Below are 23104 nucleotides of genomic sequence, written 5' to 3'. Positions count from 1 at the left end.
GAGGGTCTCCTACCTGTCCTTCAATGACTCATGGGCTGTGTTGTAAAACCGATTCTTGGATCTGGCACCCATCCGTAGAGCTAGTCTCTGAAGGGTTAACTTTGAACCTGTCCGGTTGTTTAGGGAGGCCTCCGTGCTGCCCTGGCCCGCACAGGACACCAGGGGCTGGGCTGGACACGGCCTTCAGGCGTTGGTATTTCTTAGCTTCCCTGGATTTCACATTATGTGTAGACCCCTAGCGAATGTGGTCATCTCTTACTATTCTTAGAGCTTCCACATTTTGTCACACGCATTTGCAAACAGAACGTCTCACCGGCAAGATCTTGACCTAAAATCCCGGCACATTCAAAACCCTCTTAACTGAAGACTAGAACGTCCTTCACTGCTTTGCAAGACGCAGGGGAAATGGGGAACGTGGTTGGATGGCAGACAGGATATACTCTTTTCCACCAAAACACTGACACTAACACTGATTTACAACCATTTAAAAATAGAACCCAAAGGATCAAGAAGAGACCATTCCTCTAAGACGCAAATTTGAATCATATTTCTCCAAATGAATGCATGGAAACTAACGAGCAATTGTTCTTGGTTTTGTGTTTTAATGCATGGGCAATTAAGGTACAGATCTGGCTACTCCCCAAGGATTTGCTGGTCTAAGAAAATGACAGACACTCAGCAATAGAGGCCGAGTCACGGCTGGTTGATCTAGAGCACACACGCTGTCCTTCAGCTTTAAGTACCCTTGACTGCCTGGGCTGTCCACGCTGCTCAGAAAGTTCCCTTTACTTTGGTTTTTGCTTTGCTTTTAATATATTTTTTTAATGTTTTATTTTTAGTTTTGAGACAGAGACAGGGCATGAGTGGGGGAGGAGCGGAGAGAGAGGGAGACGCAGAATCCGAAGCAGGCTCCAGGCTCGGAGCTGTCAGCACAGAGCCCGACGCGGGGCTCAAACTCACAAACCATGAGATCATGACCTGAGCCGAAGTCGGACGCTCAACCAACTGAGCCACCCAGGCACCCCCTTTTTGCTTTGTTTTTCCGTGTAGACTTGGTTTATGTGTAGAGATTGCCTCAAAGCAATTAGTCTATCTGGTTCTTTCTCTCTTTTGAATTTTTCTCCGTTTCAGGAGGGGGCCTTTGCTCTCGTTTGTAGGCTGGTGCCTCGCATGTTTTAATGGAAACTTTTTTTTTTTTTTTTTGTCAAAAACCAAAACCTTAAGCCCTTGGTAGCTTAGGCGCTCCGGACCTGAAGATGACAGTAAAGAAACTGATAGAAGACAAATTAAATGCAGCGGTTTCTGGTTCTGGGTGAGACGGAGTTAGGCATACTCTGCTGTGTCTCTCCCACCAAAGGCAGCTCCATAAAACCCAGACGGAATACATGGAATATGAAGACTCTGAAAAGTAACTGGTTGCAAGAGGATCAGAGAAAGACACCAGAATTCCAAGTACCAGGAACCTGAGGTGTGTTTCCCATTTTCCCCTCCAGTGTTCCGCAGCCTGGACCCAAGGCAGCCTGGAGCCCAGAATTGGGCACAACGGTTCCTAGTCGTGCTCCAGGAATAGAAAAGGGGACTCCCAGTGCTCAGAGAGGGGGCAAATCCCTGTTCTTCTTTTCCCCATCCTGTCACGTCTCAGCCCCCAAAGGATTCTGCGGTAACAGGAGGGACAGGGAAGGTTGATAGCAGAGGACCTCGGTCACCCAAAGCTTGGAGAAAGGGGATCCTTCCATTCTGATCAGAGGAGTTACAGGCCCCAGAGGGTGGAGAAAACTTTCATTGCTTTCGACAACGAAAGCGAGGTCTGAAGCCCTTCCAAGTTTTGCCCTTTCTGGGGTACTCTCCCTCTGCCCTCTGGTGTGAATGGAGAGGTAGGAAGTATCAGCAAAGACACAGAAGCTATAGAGAACCAAATGGAACCTTGAGAAATAAAATAGGCCATCACTGAAATAAAATATTCCCTGGATAGGCTCATAAACGTAATTGGAGATGATATGATATAAGGAAGAGGTGGGACGTTTGAAGATGGGTTGCTGGATAATACCAACCTGAGAAAAAAGGAGGAAAGAAATTTATAAAGAATGAACAGCCTCAAGAATCCACGAAACGATAGTGAAAGCGCTCATATTTGTGTTGCCGGAGTCTCAGAAGGAGGGGAGAAAGAGGGCAGGGCAGAAGAAAATCTTTGAAGATTTTCCCCCAGTTTGGCAACAGATCCCCCAGTTTGGGACAGATCTGAAAATCCCCCAGTTTGGCAACAGATCAAACCTTCTGACCAGAGGAGCAAGGCAAATCCCACATGGGATAAACTCAACGAAATCCATGCCCGGATTCATCATAATTAAACCGAGGAAAACCCAAGACAAGGGAAAACTCCAGAAAAGTTGTGAGAGAATGATGATGTGTCACCTTGGTGAGAATTATGGTTCCAACAACTGCACATTTCTCCTGGGAAACCACGGAGGCCAGAAGACACAGGCACAGTGTCTATATGGTGCTGAAGAAAAAGCATTATCTCAGGGTTCCAGAGGCAGCCAACACAATCTTCAGGGTAAAGGTGAAAACGAGATATTCAGATGGGGGAGGACAGAACATTTATCAGCAGACATCCCCTGTCTGAGGGGACATGGGACCACAGGAATGTGGGAGGAACAACAGATATGGTACATATCAGGGTAGACGTGATGGGCTCGTGTCCTCCTTGTGCATTCTTTAACATAAGTTTCATGATTGGAAGCCAAAAATAGAACACTGACAGGTTCGGTGCATGGGAAAACCGCAGCACAAAGGCGAGAGAGCCTAGGGGAACCTTGGTGGGAGTCAGGTGTCTATGGCTCACTATCAGTGGTGAAATGTTGTTTCTGATAGACCGAGATAAGAAGTGAAGCCAGAGTTGATCCTCCGGAGGGCAACCATGAAAACGAAGAGGAAGGACACAGAGAAACATAGTCAAAAACACAGTAGAGAAGCTAAATTGAATACTAGAAGGCGTGAAACACAAAAGAAGGCAGCAAGGTGTAAAGAGGAAAACAAAGGAGGGGTCATGCAGAAATCGGGTAATAAACGAATGTAGACCTAAACGCAAAGTATCGGGCATTATATTAAATGTAAATTGCCCAAACACACCAATTAAAAGACACTGTTGGAGTGTGTCTAAATAAATGATCCGACAAGATTCTGTCTACAGGGGAGCCTGGCTGGCTCAGTCGGTGGAGCATGCGACTCTTGATCTCAGGGTTGTGAGTTCGAGCCCCACATTGGGTATGCAGCCTACCAACAAAAAACAAAAAACAAAAACAAAAGATTCTAACTGCAAAATCTCACATCAAATATAACCATATACGTACTTAGGTTAAAAGTAAAAGGATGGAATTGAGAAAGTGAAAAAACAACTCCGAACACAGGAGAAAAGTTTTGCAAATCATCTATGTGACGAAGGACCTGCGTTTAGAATATATAAAGAAGTATTTATGACAAGTCAACAATAAAAAGACAAATGGCCCAATTGAAAAATTGGCAAAGGATCTGAAGAGACATTTGTCCCAGGAAGGTATAATGAGGGCCAACAGGCACATGGAAAGGTGTTCGATCAACATCATTAGCTGGCAGGCAAATGCAGATCAAAACAACTAGATAGCACTTCCCATCCACTGGGACGGCTCTGATGGAAGAAAACAGAAGAACGAGTGTGGAGAGGATGTGAAGACCCTGGAGCCCCAAGCAAGGCTGCTGGGGCCGTAAGATGATGAAGCTGCTTTGGAAAATAGTCCCGCGGTTCCTAAAAAGGTTAAACACACAGTTAGTTATCAGACGACCCTCCAAAAGCCGCTCCCACGTAGTTACCCAAGAGAACCGAAAACATGTCCGTACAAAGACGTGCACCGTTTGCACCTGAATCAGAAATCTCCTGTAGGTAAAAGAGTTTTAAGGGAGACCAAAGACAGTCCCAGATGCCAGAAATGAAGGGAAAGACGGAAATAAATTGGGGCCAGCATTTTCAGCTCGTTAGACGGAAATTACGGCTCCTCAGCGCTCGGCTGCACAGATGAAAGCTGCGTCCCCACCCCCGCCCCCGGACTGGCAGGCCATTTATGGCGAGGACACAGCTGAGTCAGAAGATTAAATATTTGGTGTTGTATCCCCACTGACTGCCATTTAGAAGCATCTAGAACTGAAGCAGAGAGTATTCAACAGCCCTGCTATTGGCCAGCCGACACGCTGTGTGTGTGTGTGTGTGTGTGTGTGTGTGTGTGTGTTCTGATTAACTCATGAACTTCCCTTTGAGTATGTTCCAACCTGTGGGAAGATTAGTTGCTAGAAATTCAGTAGAAGGCAGAACCATGAGGCTTGAGGAAGGAATGCCCAGGGGGCTCTGGGAACCCACAATTCAGCTGAGAGGCAAGGGCAGAAGTGTGAACTTGTAGAAGAGATGCTTGAAGGGTGATGTTGAACTTGACTTCCCCAGAGTACGATCAGGCTTTAAGAACATTAGCAAATGCCATCCTGGAAGTAACAGGCATTTCATCATTGCTTAAGAGAATTGATTCGTTCATTAAAAAATTTTTTTTTTAATTTTAGAGAGAGTGTGTGTGTGTGAACGGGGGAGAGGGACAGAGGGAGACAAGAGAGACAGAGACAGACAGAGACAGAGAATCTCAAGCGGACTCCACATCCAATGTGGGGCTCAATCCCATGACCCTGGGATCATAACCTGGGCTGAAATCCAGAGTTGGATGCTCAACCGACGGAGCCACCCAGGCACGCCTCATGTTTCGTTTTAAAGTTCATGCTACAACTGTTTTCTTCTCTGTGTGTGTACAAAGCTGACATAACGTATGTTTCTTAAATAGGTAATTTCACACGCCCGAAATGGGACACAAAGTGGTCGTATTCGACATTTCTGTCGTCAGAGCCTTGTGGGAAACTCGTGTCAAGAAGCACAAAGCCTGGCAGAAGAAGGAGGCAGAAAGGCTTGAGAAAAGCGCTTTGGAAAAGTATGTGTTTTCTGTACTTGCCTGTGGCTTCTCGGGGACACGGGGGCTTGGCAGGCAGCATAGTGGAGGGGGATGCCTTTCTTCTGGGATTTCTCAGTCAGTGACTCTTGCTCATGGGACCTCAGAGCTGTCACGCTGTTGCCTGGCTAGTGAACGTTCGATTCCTGTTAACAGTCACCCCCAGTGTCGTAAGGACCCACATACCTTCCAGGCGAGGTACTGGGCACCAGGACGACACAGGGAACTTGGTGGAAGGCTGCCAGGCTGGCCTCACTAGGCCATCTGATGCTCTCCACACCTGGGCGGCCCCTGTGACAATGCCCCGGGGCAGCTCAAGGCCACTCCCCTTCATCCATCTCAGCCCTCACCTATTGAACTGAAGGCTGCATAAGAGTCCCTGTATCAATGCATTTTTTACTCCGATTGAGATGATGTGATTGGACTAACTATTCGTGTCGACTCATGAAGTCTGAGGGAAAGAGAGTTACTTGTCTATGAAATTAAGTCGAATGCTTTGGAAAAAACTACATTTACGAAAAATATGAGCCACACAATGGACTCTGCACTGCGCAAGTCTGAGTATGACAAGCTGGAAAGATTGCATGTGGGTGGATTTGCATGTCTGTACTTTTTATTTCCTACGGAGGAACCCAAACCGGTGCTCCTGGCTGATGCGTTAAAGATGTGACTTACCTAAGAAAGGCAGAATGGGATTCCGACTGGCAGACCCATTTTCGGGGGAGGTCCATGACCCTGTCTCAAGTTGGCAGCTGGTGACCTATTTCTATGCTTGAAGCTAAAACACAAAATGCGTAAGGTGTCAATGTCTCTCTATCCTGGGCTCTCCATTTTTCTGAACTATTTGGACGCAACAAATACCTGTTCTGACCATGCTTGATCATTCTGCTGTGGCTGTAAGCCTCACCGCTGTCCCAGGGGGATATCATTATCCCCAGTCTGAAGACGAGGTGGTTGGGGCCTGAGTGACTTTGCCCGAGTTGATACAGCTGGTAAGGGGAGGATTTGGCCAAGCTCTTCCCCCTGCATCGTGCTGTAATCCCAGAGAGTTGGGATGTTCTTTTCACTTGCACTCGTCTGAGGTTATCCAATATGATGTGAATCTTGAATTTAAGAACGGGAACCTCAGAGTAGGCATCAATGGGTCTGAGCTATTCTACACTAGCACGAATTATCTACACTAGCACGAATTACACGAGGGGCCTGTGAGCCCAGAGTGACTCTCAGCTCTGTTTCTCTCCTCCCTCCTCCTCCCTCCTAGCATCTGGGGTTACCCTAGGGTAGGACAACTTGCTGAATGGGGACCCAAGCCCTGGGGGTTTTGGGGAAAGTGTCTGTAGCTGATGTAACCCCCCCCCCCCCGAGGATTCTAAGGGAGCAGGAACCATCTGCAGAGAGCTGGGGTCCACAGACTCTTCTCCCAGTTGCTTTGGAGTGGTGTTTGCCTCTTGGACTCTGTCGTTCATTGTGGTGCTAAATGCCTTCATGAACAGGTGCGCATGTCTCTTGTGCCCCAGGTAGGCCTTGAATTGGGCTTGGGGTCATTGGGCTTGTGCTGTGTCCTATCTCGTCCTAAGAACAGAAAACCTTTTAGGGATTTGTTAGGCTTTTCTAGCTCAAGATAAGAAAAAGAGCCATCCAACTGGCTGGGCAAGTGAGGGGGAAGTGGAGATGGTGGAGGGAGGAACGTAGGTGTTCAAGGAGGAAGCTTCTTGGTTTCCCAAGACCTGCAAAACAGGTGGTAAATTTACCTTTTTATGCAGGTAGCTGAGTTTCCATCATATGATTCATACTGTGATTATTAATACTATCTGAGGGTTAATCTTGAGTCTCTCAAGATCTGTTTCCTGTGGGGACATTAACACGTGGAAAAACTGATGAATGCCTTATCGTAAGAGGCAATTATCTGGTTAATTTAATTTCATGAAAACAGGCCAAACCCTGAGGCTTGCTCTGTGACCTCCCTTCATGGTACTTTATTTTGTAAGACTGAATTTGTTCCATGAAGCATGTATCAAAACTTAGAAGTTATAAGTAGAGACATAATACAGAATATCACTACCTGAATGAAATCCAATCACTGATGGAGAGAAAGAGAGGAGTCGCTGTCAGGCTCCGAGGGATGATTTCCTCATCCAACGAGGCTCCTTGCAACATTTTGTTTGCACGTGATCTATTTAATTAGTAGGACCCTAAGGGCATTGTTTAATGTGTTTGGCTCTTATTTGAGGTTCTATTAAAATTGATTCAGGGGGAAGGTTATTCAATTATATGGGTGATAAAGTGTAAAGACAATGACAGTTTATTGATCTCATTTGATCTTTTTTCCCCATCGGATTTTTTTTTTTTATTATTGAAGTGTAACTGGCACGCTATGTCACATTAGCTTCAGGTGTATGACTAAGTGATTCGACAACTCTATACATTATGCTAGACAGCTTACTTATTTGAATTACTCTCAAGGAAGGGAATGGAATTAAAAAAGGTTTATATGTTCACCTTGACTCTCACTAAACAAGGGCTCATATTCTTATGAGGTTTTGGAGGGAATGAGACATAAAATATTTAAAAAGAAGTCCAAATGGGGCACCTGGGTGGCTCAGTCAGTTAAGTGTCCGACTTTGGGTCAGGCCATGATCTCACGGTTCGTGGGTTCGAGCCCTGCATCGGGCTCTGTGCTGATGGCTCAGAGCCTGGAGCCTGTTTTGGATTCTGTGTCTCCCTCTCTCTCTCTGCCCTTCCCCTGCTTGCATTATCTCTCTCTTTCTCTCTCAAAAATAAATAAACATTTTTAAAAAATTAAAAAAAAATAAAAAGAAATCCAAAAAAGATTTGGTATATGCTTACTTTTTAAAGTCTGTTTATTTATTCTGAGAGCGAGAGAGAGAGAGCATGTGCACAAGCGGGGGAGGAACAGAGAGAGAGCAAGAGAGAGAGAGTCCCAAGCAGGCTCCCCACTGCCAGCACAGAGCCCGACACAGGGCTGGAACTCGCAAACCATGAGATCATGACCTGAGCTGAAATCAAGAGCTGGATACTTAACCGACTGAGCCACCCAGGCGCCCCATGGTAAATGATTATTTTTAATGAAATCTGTCTGATATCCTTTTTTCTCCTTTTTATGTTGCCTGTACCAAAATATGTGAGCTACTTGTGTTGGTTTGTAATGTGTAATATAGGAAGGGTGTATTCTGTAGGGCTTAACGGGCATCATTTCATTACATTGGCAGGGCATCCCTTCAGTTTTGGTCTAAGAAATGAGGGTAGAAAAGCTGGAGGCATTAGCCTGAAAAGTACTTGGTGAACCCAAGACCTGGCGATGGCTGTACTATTGCTCGTTGGCAATTCGGGCAATTTCTTCTATTCGTTCAGGGAACATGTCTTAGACCCAGGGTCTGCCCCACATCCCTGACTGCTACAATCAGATCTAAATCTGTGGGCAGGTATTTGCATTTCTTTTTATCACAGGTATTAAAATATTTACATTATACAGAAGAGCTAATCATGAAAAGTAACAATCCCAAGCCAATCCCATCACTTTCCCCCAGGATTAAATTCATCTCTCTCCATGTGCGGGTATTTTTAAGTTTGTTGCTTTTATTGCATTATGTATAGACTTCTTTGTAGAACCCGAAGCCCTACCTACTTGGTTGCTGAGTGCTTATCCTCAGCTCAGCTCAGTGACTAGGACCTGGGTAGGGTGGCAGCTGGGCCAGCCAGGGCCATCGGCGAAATACTTTTCTCAAACACTCCCCTTTCTCTCAGCTTAATGGCAAGTTGGAAACTCCAATGATACCCAAAGAGGTTTTGAAAGACCAAAAAGTCTGCACAGAAACCTGGGGATCCAGCTCTGCAGAAATCCAGGAACGAATGTTCCAGGCAGACACAACAGCAATGTGAATACTGAGGCATGCGTTGGCGTGGGTGTTCAAGGGAGAGCAAGGGGGCCAGCGTGCGGGCCAGAAAAAGCAAGTGACTGTGCAGTGGCCAGACAGGCAAGGTGACGGCACAGACCTGTAGGGCCTTGTCGGTGCGGTAGGACATTGCTTTGCTGTGTGAGATGAGGAATCGGGGACATTGTGATGGGCTTACTCGAACCGCTGGGTGCATTTGGACCATAGGGGGGACAACAGTGGTGCCTGCAAGGAGATGATGGTGACATGGGCAAGAATGGAAGCAGGGAAGGAGGTGAGGCGTGTGGATTCTCGTAGAACCGATCACATCCCTTGACGGATTTGCTACGAGGTATGAAAAAAAGCACAGAGCCAATGATGAGCCCTGAGGTTTTTAGCCAGAGCCTCTGGAAGGCTTTTACGGCTTTAATGGGGCAGAGGCAGGTTTTAGGGTGAGGATCGGGAGTTTGGTTTGGAACATGTTGATTGCGGGACGCCTTTTAGACATTCAGGTGAAGTTCCAGGGGAGGCAAAGAGGCTGGATTCAGCGAGGAAGTCTTGGCTAGAGAAACAGAACTGATCATCAATAGCATACAGATATATTTAAAGCCATGAGACTGAAAGACAGCCAAAGAATGAGTGTAGAGAGAGATGAGAAGAGGCCCGAGGGTTGGGTGTTGGGCCCTTGGGGATTTGGAGGTTGGGAAGAGATGGGGGTGGGGGGAGGCAGCCCAGTCACTGGAGAGGCAGGAGTGGAGTCAGCAGAGAGAGGGGTCCTGGGAGCCAAATGACAGTCAGGCTTCACCGGGGAGGAAGGGCTGTGTCAAATGTTGCAGATGGGTCCGCGAAGATGAGGACTGGATTTGACCGCTGGGTCTGGCAAAATGGAGGTCATGAAGACCTTGGGAATAGTTTCTAAAGAACCGTGGTGGTGAGTGAAGGGGGTTCAACAGAGAACGGGGGTGGGGTGGAGTGGGAAAGAAGGATTGTGGGTGTGAGCCAGCACAGCTCTTTCGTAGGGTTGACCGGAAGGTGGAGCAGAGAAGCGGGCCCCATGGGAGATGTGAGGTTGCGGGGGTGGAGGGGGGGTGCCCTTTAAGCTGGGAGAGGTAACCGCGTGCTCATGCGCTGATGGGAATGGTCTCCCAAAGCGAAACACTGAGGAGAGAGAGAGCCCCTGCAGAAAGTCCTTGAGTCTTGGAGGGCTGGGTTTAGCCCCGAAGGGAGTGAGGGTCGAAGCGAGGCCAGTTTGCAAGGCTGCGAATTTTCCCCCGAGCCCGAGTACTGGGTGGGCGTAGGCGCGGAGCAGGGGAGCAGCAGGTACCCCCTTGAGCTTTGTCCAAGTGCACAGTAGGGAGCAAGAGAGGGGCAAGGGGGTCGAGGAGGGATGCAGGAGGCGATTAAAACGAGGTCCATGACATTTATTTTATAAAAGCTTTATTGATGAGTATACCTGACACCCAATAAACTGTACGCATTTAAAGTAGATAATTTGAAAAGTCTGGCCCAGGTATATATACATCTGTAAAACCATCCCCGCAATCCAGATAGGATCCTATCCGCCACCTTACAAGCCCCTTTCTCACTCTTGGTGACTCCTTCCTCTCACTTCCCGCCCCCAGTGCCCATGCAGTCACTCCTTCCTGCCACGGAAGATTATTTTGCATTTATTATATTCCATACAAATGGAATCACTGTCTATAAATGGAATCATTCCTTTTTTGGTCTGGATTCTTTCATTCAGGCTAATCACACTGAGGGTTTTGGGTTTTTTTTAATGTTTTCATTTATTTTTGAGAGGGAGAGAAACAGAGCACAAGCTGGGGAGGGGCAGAGAGAGAGGGAGACACAGAATCCGAAGCAGGCTCCGGGCTCTGAGCTGTCAGCACAGAGCCTGACTCGGGGCTCGAACCCACAGGCAGTGAGATCATGACCTGAGCCGAAGTTGGACGCTTAACGGACTGAGCCACCCAGGCGCCCCGGGGATTACTGACATTTAATGACACGCTAGACCTGCTCTGCTAACACTCCTAACATTTGACTGGAGGAAAGAGTCTGTGAAGCACCTACTAGGGTATTTCAACACATGCGATTCCTTAAAAAGCGTGGTCCCAGCCCTGAGTCAGGGCTCTTTTGCCAGTTCTGCGCCGTCCCCGCGCCTTTGCCCGTGGTTTCCCTGCTTGCTCATCCTCTCGGGTCTGCACATCGCATTTAGTCAGGAGCGGGTAGTTAGGATCGTGTGAAGTAAAGAACCAATACAGAATGCCTGGTGGGTCAAACAAAAGCCAGGCAGGACAGAAAGCGGCTGAAACTACATAAATGAGGAGGTGATCGCGACTCTCTGGGCCCTGCCGGTCCCAGTCGGAGGAGGAATGAGGGGAAGAGGTCTGGGCTTCCTCTTCTTGCCTCACCACACCCCTGCCCAGCCTTTGAAACCCCGAGCGCTCAGAGGACACCCACCTTGTGATAAAGGTTCATCTTTTAAAAAAGGTGAAGTCCTCGCGCTGCCATAGATATAAAAGGAATGTGTGTTAAAAATCCCCTTTTTCTCACGGTTGCACAAAAGGACGAGCGGTAAGGTGTTACAACCAGGTCCAAAGGGAGCCCAGAGGACACACACATTTAGGTGGCAGGAAAATTGAAACGCACCCGCGCCCGGAACAGACTGTTTCCAGAGGTGGAGGAGGGCCGTCCGTCCACCGGACAGAATCGATTTGTGTGCCCGCCATCTTCGAGAAGTATTTGTGTTGCTGTCGGTTTTCTACAAGTTCACCTTGGTCTCTACAGAGTTGTCAAAGCCTGTCAGGTATCTGGAGAACTGGGGCTGCCTGTGTAGTTCAAATCAGATGGCCTTGAAAGATCAGCATGTTCTTTTCGCCCTGCGTTAAAAAAAAAAAAACGAAAACAAAAAACTTGGGCTAGCGTCACATAATATCCAAGGAAATTGTAATTAATCAAATGCATAGGTAAACGTGGTAGAAATTTTGGGCAAGATTTCCATGCCACCCACCTTGTCTACTTTTTAAGTCAGAGTTGCTAATTCCCGTCTCTGAGGGTTTAAGGTCCCCCTATGTTCCTGCAGCAGAGGAAATGAGGGAGGAGGCTCAGCTGGGAGGGTTGAGGGTTGGGCGGGTGCTTAAGTCCCCCTAGGCTGGGGGCTGGGGGCTGGGGCCGAGGGGCCAGGGGAGGGACTGTGCCAGCTCCAGGCTGACCTGCCCGCTGCTCCAGGGAGGTGAGGGCGGTTCCCCAGGAGAGTGACTGTGGCTTCTGCTGCCCGTCTAGGATAAAGGAAGAGTGGAATTTCGTGGCCGAGTGCAGGAGGAAAGGCATCCCCCAGGCTGTGTACTGCAAGAATGGCTTCGTAGACACCAGCGTGAGGCTTCTGGAAAAGATCGAAAGGAACTCTCTCACCAGGCAGAGTTTACTTTCCAAGGAGAGAGACAAACGGAGGAGTGCGTTTGTGTTTGAACTTTCGGGGGAGCAGTGGACGGTGAGTGTAGTGAGGGGGTGCCCGGTGAGGGCTGCTGAGCTGAGCTCAGGGCACTGGCCTTGGCCTTGGCCCTGACCCAGAGAGCGCTCCTGCCTCTAGAGAGCTTTCCCCTGGATGGGGAGGAGGCTGTTGCCTGCTTCGAACCGAACCGGGTTTTCACATCCCTCCCTCTGTGTAAGACCCTGTCGTCCTGCGGGAGGGGGCAGCAGGATCCCCTTGGATCCCTCCGAGGCTGGCAGGGGCTGGGACCTGGGGGGGAGGGGAGGGGGGAGTGGGCCCTCCCTAGAATGGCGCAGCCTTTTAATGCTTAATCCTGCCGTCTCTCCCCCAGACGTTAAAATCACTTTGCCTTAAAAAAAAATTTTTTTTAATGTTTATTTATTTTTGAGAGAGAGAGAAAATGCAGGCGGAAGAGGGTCAGAGAGAGAGGGCGACACGGAATCCGAAGCAGGCTCCAGGCTCTGAGCTGTCAGCCCAGAGCCAATCTCTGGGGCTCAAACCACGAGATCACAACCTGAGTCACTGGCTTAGCCGCTTAGCCCACTGAGCCACCCAGGCGCTCCTGCCTTTTTTTGTTTCTGGTTTTTTTTTTTTTTTTAAATGAACTGTGACTTTCACCGAACATTTCCCAGCGGGTGGTGGTGACTTTGCTGAAGCGTCAGGGTGTGCAGAGCAGTAAAGGAATTTCAGCAGACCCTTTAGCTGCTTTTCCTCTGAGATTCTGAGGCCAGGACAAAGATGCCCCCTTTCTTTCCTCCGGTGTTTACATTGGCTTCCTGCTCCCTCCGCCCCTGACCTGCTGCTTTGCTTGGAGAGGCACCTCCAGGGCTTGCCCCGTGATCCAAGGTTTACTCGTGGAAGCGGCACCTGCTGTGCTGTGGGCAGGTGAACCTGGGCTGTGGTCCCTTTCTGGGGGACAGGGCTCTCTGGGACCTACCCTTCATCTCTTTTTATCCCCCCAACTTCTAGCTGAAGGGGCTCTGGGCCGAGAGACTAAATTTTGGGGGGTGATCCTGGGGCCGTCCTTTATTGGCCATGTGACCTGGGGCAGTTTACCCCCAGTATATATATATATATATATATATATATATATATATATATATATATATATTTTATACATTTTCTCTCCCCCCCAGTAAGATGATGCTAATGCTTGTGTCGGCCCCCGTGAGGGCTGTTGTGGTGACCAAATGAGTGGATATTTTCTGTCACCGATTTCTTAGCTGCACTGCCCTCTGATGCTGGGAGAGATGATCACTGTATGGCCTCTAGTGTTCTTTCTCCTGAGCCCCCATCATTGAGATCCGTGGGTACTGGGTTCTTGTCTGGATTTCTTTTCTTTTTTTTTTTTTAATGTTTATTTATTTTGTGAGAGAGACAGAGCAAGGAAGCGAGAGAGCAGGGGAGGGGCAGAGAGAGAGAGGGAAAGAGAGAATCCCAAGTAGGCTCTGCGCTGTCAGGGCTGAGCCCGACGTGGGGCTCAAACCCACGAACCGTGAGATCGTGACCTGAGCCGAAATCAAGAGTCGGACGCTTAACCGACTGAGCCACCCGGGCGCCCCTACACAGTCTTAAAAGTGGCTTCGTGAAGTGGCTGTCGAGCTGGCGAAGGTCAGGCCTGACGCTCTCCCGCGTGCTCTCTCGTCTTCTACATCGATGCCCCGATGTACGCGGCTTTGTGCACGCTGCCCCTCGGCCCCAACACGCTGAGGAACTTGTTGTGACTGACGTCGTTCATTTTGTTTCAGGAGCTCCCGGATTCGTTGAAGGAGCAGACACACCTGAAAGAATGGCACATTAGCAATACCCTGATTCAAATCATTCCTACCTATATCGAGCTGTTTCAAGCGATGAGAATTCTGGATCTGCCAAAAAACCAAATCTCCCATCTTCCGGCTGAAATTGGTATGTTCCCCAGCGGGAGCCTTCGGTGTTCTGGTCTGGGAAGCGGGCAGCATGGCCCTCCGGGAGGCTGCTTGGACGGGGCTGTTGCCTGTGTTCCCAGAGCCGCTGGCTTGCTTGCAGTGTCCCCTTGGGGCAGCGACGCCACCGTCCCGCCTGCGGAACTCGGCACAGGCAGACGTGGGCCAGTTGCGCAGAAGAAGCTAGAAGTGTCACGAGTGAGCAGTGCCGTGTTTGGGAGCTTCGTGTCTATTTTCTTTCGGTTTTAGAAGGACGAACGTGCAATGACATGTTCACTGTAAACATAAACCTCAATAGTCGGTCCCGGATATTAGTCCGTTGATGAGTTTCGTGTAGCCTGGTAGGTCATTTTGATCAACATTTGATAAATTTCCATCAGTAGCTGAAAATGAAGACCGGATGATCACTACTGCTTCTCCTTCTCTTGGGGTGTGAGAGGTGAAGGTCTGCGGCTGCCCAGTTGGATGAAGGATTAAACAGAGAATAAGCAAAAAACGCTCTGATCAAGGACCAACACGCTCAGGATGAAAGACGAGCTGGCATTTAGTGAAGTGCTTAAAAAAACAAATACAAAATTATGTTTCCTGTCTCCCCCCCCCCCCCCCATTTGTACAAACGTGTTGTATCTTTGTCTTGCTTTTGCCGTTAAAAAACCATAAGGGATCTACCCCATGGATGTTCATTTGTTCTGATGACAGGTTGTTTGAAGAACCTGAGAGAACTCAATGTGAGTTTCAACCATCTGAAGAGCATCCCTCCGGAGCTGGGGGACTGCGAAAATCTCGAGAAACTGGATTGTTCCGGAAATCTGGAATTAACTGAGCTCCCCTTTGAAGTAAGAAAGCGATCACGTTTGCACTATGAGTTACTTTTATTTGACTTATGACGTGGGATGATCTATAACGTGGGGAAGATGTTTTACAAGATGAAATCCATCTTTCTTATATCACAGTTTCTTGACATGTCAATCACTATACCAGCAATTGGAAGGTCCTTTAAAGTGTTCTTACACTAGACCAGGAGCTGAATTTAAGTTCGGAAAAGCCATCAAAACAAAACAAAAACAAACACTGGGGCGCCTGGGTGGCTCGGTTGGTTAAGCGTCCGACTCTTGGTTTCGGTTCATGTTACGATCTCACGGTTTGTGGGTTTGAGCCCCACATTGGGCTCTGCACTGGCAGCGTGGAACCTGCTGGGGTTCTCTCTCTCCCTCTCTCTCTGCCCCTCCCCTGTTCACTCTCTCTGTCTCTCTCTCAAAAATAAATAAACTTAAAAGAAACAAAACAAATAAAAAGCTACACAAAACTAGGCAAAATGTCCTATTTTCACACAGGATATTTTTATTTAATGCCTATTTAATGTAAGATTCCTGTTGTCTGTAATGCTTATCTCCAATTGTGAAATACATCAGAAATGGGAATAAAGGGGGTAAGATTTTTTTAAAGTTTATATATTCATAAAAACTTAGAGGTAACAAAAATCGTCTTACAGATAGGATTTTAAAAGTTCATTAATCGAAATCAAATGAATTAAGTTCATTACTTTTGGTCTGTATTCATTCATGATTTAACATCATATTCTGATAAAATGGAACAGCTGAAAGGGAGCAGAGTTTATTGCCAAATAAAACTCAACAGGCTTCTTATGCTGAAGGGAGATATGGATCTCATGGTAACGAACTGGTAATGAACACACCGGAAACAGTAGTGCTCATGTGGTCCTGCCAACGCCCACTGATTATAGTCCTAGATGGGGTGTTATGGTCCTTGCCTGGAAACTTCTGGGTGGGAGGAAGTAGTCGCTTCTACTGTCGCCCCAGGAAATGCCCAACAGTGGTCCGGGTGAGGGGTGCCCCCCCCAAGGGCGTGACCCCCTTCATAAGACTGCTCATTCCCCAAGCCTCCTTAGTTTAGAAAATGGCTCTGGGCACCTGGGTGGCTCAGTCGGTTGAGCGTCCGACTTCGGCTCAGGTCATGATCTCACGGTTTGTGAGTTCGAGCCCCGCGTCGGGCTCTGTGCTGACAGCTCAGAGCCTGGAGCCTGCTTCGGGTTCTGCATCTTCCCCTCTGTCTCTGCCCTCTCCCCACTTGTGCTGTTGTCTCTCTCTCAAAAATAAATAAACATTAAAGAAGAAAGAAAGAAAGAAAGAAAGAAAGAAAGAAAGAAAGAAAGGAAGGAAGGAAGAAAGGAAGAAAGAAAGGGACCCAGTCTTCTCTCGGTTGTCCAGGCTGGAAGCAAGCCAAGTCAACTTGACCTCTGTTGCTCCCACGCCCTGTTACCACTCTGTAAATACGTCCTGTTGAGCATGCCCTTTAGAATATATTCTGTATCTGACCCCCCCCCAGCACCTTGCCACCAACACCCTAGTCCAAGCCCGTGTTGTCCGTCACCTGACCTAGCCTCCTAGGCTTGCTTCTCTGTCCCTTCTCTTCGCCTCCCCGCTTTGTTGAAATATAATTCATACGGCCCCCAATTCAGCCATTGTAAGTGTACGATCCACTGAATTCACTTGTAGGATATTTCGATCTCGCCCTCGAAATTCTGTCTTGCCTCCTCGCAGTTAATCCCCATGAGCTGGCATATCAGGCAGCACCAGGCAATCACCATTTGGGTTGTTGTTTTTCACCTGGTTCACCTAAACTATATTGACACCCGTGGGAGCAAATGGTCTCTGGATATAGATTTTTTAGGCTCTTTGCTTTGAATGGGATTCCATAAATGCACAGTATTTGTTATGCTTCCCCAGTTGGCTGCGTTCTCATAGTTCACTGATTCTTCCTATCTATAACTTCGCGAATTCAGTCCTGAACGGTTCTCAGTGGCCATCGTTTTCAACTATCTGTTCAAACTGTGGTTTATTCAAGATAGATGAAAAACCATATACCTGAAGACAGGCTGCACGGTCATGTTAAAGGGAGTGTCATCTGTGAGGGCATCTCAGCCTCACGTGTCCAACTTGTATTTACCCAATGGAAGCACACAGCACCCCAGGTTCTGATGTCTGCAGACTCAGGAAACCACTGTTTGCCCGGATGCCATATCCAAATGCTAGCATTAAAAAAAAAAAATTTTATTGGTTAAAAAACTAACATTATGTTTACCATCGTGACCATTTTTATTATTTTTTAAAAATTCTCTTTCATGTTCATTTTTTACTTTTGAGGGAGAGAGAGTGAGCGAGCACAAGCAGGGGAGGGGCAGAGAGAGAGGGAGACACAGAATCCGAAGAGGCTCCAGGCTCTGAGCTGTCAGCATAGAGCCTGACGTGGGGATGGAACCCACAAACTGTGAGATCATGACCTGAGCCGAAATCAAGAGTCAGATGCTTAACCGACTGAGCCACCCAGGCGCCCCCATCGTGACCATTTTTAAGTGTATGGTTCAGTAGGGTTCAATGCCGTCACATTGTTGTGCCCTGTCTTCACAAGGATGCTTCTCTCACAAATAATTGACGTAATCCTGAATTCAAATTCACATAGACAGCGAGTAGAATAAATGACGTATAGAAAGTTACGGGAAGGAACCGTCAGGAATTTTGAGACAAAGGTAAAGATAATGAAACTTCCGTGTAAATGCGTGTTGTATTTATTATGACTGAACGTCAGATTTTTATCTGGACAACACTGGAATTTTCAGACAAATAGAATTACCTTTCAAAAGAGTTTGTGAGCGTTTTGCTTTGCGCTTGATGAAAGTAGCTGGTGGGCAATGGCTAGATCTGGGCCCTCTGTCTCCTTGCTAGTTGAATACCGCTGTGATTTTCCTTATTCTAATTTTCACAAACGTCTTACGTCATCTCCTTTAAATATCCCCAGTAATTTATTCTACAGTCCAAAAAATGCACTTTCTACATTTATCGTAAAAAGAAGAAAGACGAGAGACCAAGGAGAGTTCAGTCTTGATTTTTCTGCTGATCTGATAACCCTGGCCACACAGTCAGGAAGTTCAGACTGAATCGTGGGCACCCAAAGCATCTTCTTTGTCACATTCCTGTCTTCATGCTCATTTTTTTAAGGTGCTCCCCAAATCCTTTTCTGATACCTTGCACATTTTTTTTTTTTCGAGAGAAGGGGAGGAGGGGCAGATAGAGGGAGAGAGAGAGAGAATCCCAAGCAGCCTCCACACTGTCAGCGCAGAGCCCGATGTGGGGCTCAGACTCACGAACTGTGAGATCATGATCTGAGCTGAAATCAAGAGTTAGTCCCTCAACCAACTGAGACACCCAGGCGGCCTTTCACATTTCTTTTTATGAACTCAAAACAAGAGCAAAATTAGGATGTGCCCATTCAATAGGACCACTTTGGACTGTGCCTCGCTTGGGCAAATTTGGCAATATGGAATTAGGTATTATATTCAGGTAAATAGAGGCATAAACCTACTGCTTCTTTCTTCTCTACTTTTCAGTAATTCCCCCTATTGGTCCAGTTGGCTCCATATTGTGGAACCATTTTGAAAATGTATTCTGAGAGGCAGCTCAAGTTTTATTTGTGGACTCTCAGAATAAGCCAGTAAAAGGTAGCTCCTTATTATGTATTTCATAGTCACGACCTGATTTACAAAATCAAACCCAAACATGAGAGACATTTTCCTGCTTTATTCGCTGTTCATAGATTTGCATTTGAAAGAAAAAAAGTATATTTCCCAGGGCGCCTGGGTGGCTCTGTCGGTTGGGTGTCCGACTCTTGATTTCAGCTCAGGTCATGAGCTCATGGTTGTGGATTTGAATCCCGTGCTGGGCTCTGCATGGACAGCATGGGGCTTGCTTGGGATTCTCTCTCTTTTCCTATCTCTCTCTGCCCCTCCCCCACTCATACTTTCTCTCCCAGAATAAATAAATAAACTGAAAAAGGTATAATCCCTTACGGATTCAGTCACCATGTTAAAAACACAGATTATGGAGATAAGACATAAATAGTAGAGATCGAAATTATATTTTTAAAAAACCCTGAAATAGTAGAGATCTCTGATCATTTGCCTTGTCCCTTTCTGAGTCTTTTTAAGATTTGTTGGAACTCCTTTGGCTGTCTTCAAGTCATTCTATTCTCGAAAGCTTGTGCTTTTTTGTTTTCTGAGATTTTGCACAGGCTGTTCCCCACCTGGAGTTGCCTTCCCTGTCTTCCCACCTGTCGAGGAACCTCAGGACCCAGTGCAAATACTCCATTCTCCATGAAATCTTTCCTGACCCCTGACCCTTACTCCACCTTGACGTTGGCATATTAGCCACTTATGTCTGTGTTACCGAACACTGCCAGTTGAAACCTTCTTCACGTTAGTTCTTGCTACATAAAAATTGCATTGCTTATTTTGGAAAGTGTGAACTCCTTGAGGGCAGCCTCTATGTGCCGTCGATCTTAGTACCCCCAGCATGGAGCACATCCGTAGGTGCTCCAAAATTCATGTTATATGGGTCTGTGTTGCGTAGATTTCTAGAGGTGCCTTTGAGAAAAAACATCACCTAAAAATTATTAGTCGAACTTCATTCTAGAAAAGTAATTAGAGTATACATGTCGTTATTCCTTTCTAGTTAAGTAACTTGAAGCAAGTGACATTCGTAGATATCGCGGCAAACAAGTTTGCCAGTGTCCCGATCTGTGTCCTGAGGATGTCTAATTTGCAGTGGTTGGATATCAGCAACAATAGCCTGACCGACCTGCCCCAAGATATAGACAGGTAGCTACTCGCGTTCTGAAGGTGAGGTGTGTATGCATTAGTTACTAACGCCTTAAACACCGTTGCCACTTTAAACATGTGTAACCCATGAACGGTCTTCAAAATCAACGCATCTTCCAAGAGTGTGTTGTTTCCGGGAGATGTGTCTGTGGGAAATAATAAGACAATTTCCAGTCTGTGTCGTACGTGTGTGTGCACATAAATGTGCATTTGAACACACCTTCTTGGTCTTGGTGAACTTTAATTTACTTCTGTCCTCAATAGAATGCTATCATTAGCTTTCTTTTATTCCACAGAAATGGAAAAGCATGCTTATTACCTATGGAATGGAAACCTATCACTCTGTGTTTTTATACATATTACCACTCTGTTTATAGTATCAGTAAGGATCATTTTTATTGGTTTCATTTATTGGTTTATTGTACCAAATCTTTCAAACGAAATTGATACGGTTAGTAAGTTTTTTCCAATTATATACTTGTATGTCATTTTTAAAAAAATAATCACACTGGGGTGCCTGGCTGGCTCAGTCAGTAGAATATGCGAGTCCTGATCTCAGGGTCGTAGTTCAAGCCCCACGTTGAGTGTAGAGCTTACTTAAAAAAAAAAAAAAAATTACACTGGATCATGTAAGATTCATTCATTCATTCATTCATTCATTCCACCAATAATATTAGGCTCCTGCATGGCTGGTCCAGAGTTTAACATGGTTTTAAATCCACAGTCTTCATTATAACAATATAGTAATAAGCAAGTAATACTTACTACTCTAAGTATACTTGAAGTATATAATAATAAGTAAGCTGTTATGACACAGAGGCCAAAACTGGCTCAGTTCTAAAGGTCACTCATACGACCTTTCTGTACTCTTGGCCACCTGTAATGCATCGGTGCTTCCCAGGTTGTGAGACTAAGTGGGAATTGCTCTACTTTGAAACACAAGGGGAACTCTGTGAAATATTTGTGGGATCAGTCAAGGTTTTGCAAGTGAATGCAAGAAAAAGCTGGAGGGGGGGGTGTCACTGAGTTAGAATAAAATGGGAAGGAAGTGAAACACAGCTGGAGCGTAGTTTGCTCGTTTCCTGTTCATTCTGCGGGTTGCTTTTCCATTTCAAAGATAGGAAATATGACGGGGGAGGAATACTGTGCTTTCCAGATGTGCACAAGGCAATATGTTGCCCAAATCTGTTCGTTCTCAGCCCAGCTCCAGGGCGGGTCCTTTCCCACGCCCCGCTGACCCCGGGGAATGCGACGGCTCCTTGGAGGGATGACCGGGTGTCAGGCCCCCTCTCGGCCTCGTGCACATTGTGCAGTTTGCTTATCCCGCTGCTCTCTTTGGGTCTTCGGCTGGCAATTAAGCCAGCGAAAACTTAAAATTCACGTCACCTGGCATGACTCTATTTAAATTTTGAAGTCAGCTTATTCTCGCAGGGGTCGCCTATAGGGATTTCATACCAGAATTGATGTGTCATTTGCTTTGGTTTTTCAGCTGTGACGTCAGTCCTCATATTTTATTGCCTTTTGCTCCTTCTCAGGCTAGAAGAGCTGCAGACCTTTATCTTGTATAAGAACAAGCTGACCTATCTTCCGTATGCCTTGCTTAACCTAAAGAAGCTGGCCTTGTTAGTCGTCAGTGGGGACCATTTGGTGGAGCTCCCCACGGCCCTGTGTGACTCGTCCACACCTTTAAAGTGAGTAGATCCCAGTAGAGACAGTCAGACACAAGGTAAGGAGTGCCTGGAGCCTGGAGCCTGGGCGCCCGCCTGTTTCAGGAACCAGGTTAGGTGGTTCTTGTGCTCTGAGGACCTGATCCCTGTTCACAGAGGTTCACAGAGGTTCCGATGCCTTTTTACAGGATTTTGAAGGTTTTGGCCACTGGCATGGGGAGGTAGAACTCAGAGGATTTCTGGGCAAATGCTACCGCTGTTTGAAGCATGACAGGGCAGTTGTCCAGGGCTCCCTGGTCTGTTGTTGAGCCTGGAGGGTCAGTGGCTTTGAATGTTTCCTGGTTGCCTCACTCTCTGGTTTCCTTAAAGGTATGTGTAAACCACCCCAAACTCAGAAAAACCATCCATGCAAATGTGACCCAAACAGATTCCAATCTGGCGTGAGACACTGAACGGTCTTTCTTACCTTGGCAGTGGACTTGAAAAGCCCCCCGCTCCACCCTCCCCTGAAGCTGACCCCAGGGCACATCCCCTCGGCTCCCGGCTGCCAGAATTTGAGGCTTTGGGGGTCCCCCCATCACCTCTCTCCTGAGCCCATTTTGACCCATTCCAGGAAGCTTTACACGAGGCCACTCCAGTGACAGCCATTTTATCACTGTGTCCAGAGTGTCCCCCTGCCTTGAGTACCAGTTGTTGGCTAAGACCATCATTCAAGGGGCTCTTTCCCAGGGGCGCCCAATTCTTCCAGTGGTAAATGCTCACTATCAGCATAAATCTTCCTCGTCTTCCAATCCTGGCAATAAGATGCATAGCAGACAGAAGTAAAGAAGTTGACAACTGCAAAGAGAGAGACTACATCCATCACTGTGTAATCACAAGATGAATGGGGTATGACATCTCCCCACTGCCCCACCATACTCTTTCCACTGGAATGGGTCCTCCCCTGTCCTTGGCTGTCCCAGGAATGTCTTCTGGACGAGAAGGGGCCCCCTGGTGAGAGGGCTGGCAGGACCCACCCTTAAGCCCCTTCCACATTCAGCCAGCTGGGAGCAGGCGTGACAGCTTCTCAACCAAGGATGCACGGGAGGGAGACTTCCGGTCAGGGTAAAACTGACCTGTGTGCAGGCAACTAAAGTCATGTCAAACGATAATAATTGTAGGACTTGGAAATCTCAAAGAACTGGATGGAAGCTCTTTGAATTAATAAAAGTGTAATTTTTTTTTAATGTTTATTTATTTTTGAGAGAGAGAAGCAGAGCACAAGTCGGGGAGGGACAGAGACAGAGAGGAAGACACAGAATCCGAAATAGGCTTCAGGCTCTGAACTGTCAGCACAGAGTCTGACAAGGAGCTTGAACCCTTGAAGCGTGAGATCGTGACCTGAGCCGAAGTCGGACGTTCAACCGACTGAGCCCCCCAGGCGCCCCTAAAAGTTTAATTAAAAAA

The 23104-nt window shown here is 47.1% G+C and overlaps 1 protein-coding gene across 2 annotated transcripts in view; it reads left to right on the top strand.

Annotated features, from left to right (window-relative positions):
• The window catches only part of LRRC2 (leucine rich repeat containing 2), a 38854-nt gene that overhangs the window by 5736 nt on the left and 10014 nt on the right, over positions 1 to 23104 (top strand). For both annotated transcript variants that reach the window (XM_060630839.3, XM_060630840.3), the window contains exons 2-7: positions 4854 to 4997; positions 12191 to 12398; positions 14147 to 14303; positions 15020 to 15156; positions 19846 to 19991; positions 21527 to 21682. In XM_060630839.3, coding sequence (XP_060486822.1) covers positions 4873 to 4997; positions 12191 to 12398; positions 14147 to 14303; positions 15020 to 15156; positions 19846 to 19991; positions 21527 to 21682 — 929 coding nt within the window. In that variant the 5' untranslated portion in view covers positions 4854 to 4872. The remainder of the gene's footprint in view (positions 1 to 4853; positions 4998 to 12190; positions 12399 to 14146; positions 14304 to 15019; positions 15157 to 19845; positions 19992 to 21526; positions 21683 to 23104) is intronic.

The sequence above is a fragment of the Panthera onca genome, chromosome A2 (genome assembly GCF_046562875.1).
Source record: "Panthera onca isolate mPanOnc1 chromosome A2, mPanOnc1 haplotype 2, whole genome shotgun sequence".
In the NCBI taxonomy this organism is placed as follows: domain Eukaryota; kingdom Metazoa; phylum Chordata; class Mammalia; order Carnivora; family Felidae; genus Panthera; species Panthera onca.
The sequence above is the reverse complement of the archived record's forward strand: the minus strand, read 5'-3'. Positions and strand labels throughout refer to the sequence as shown.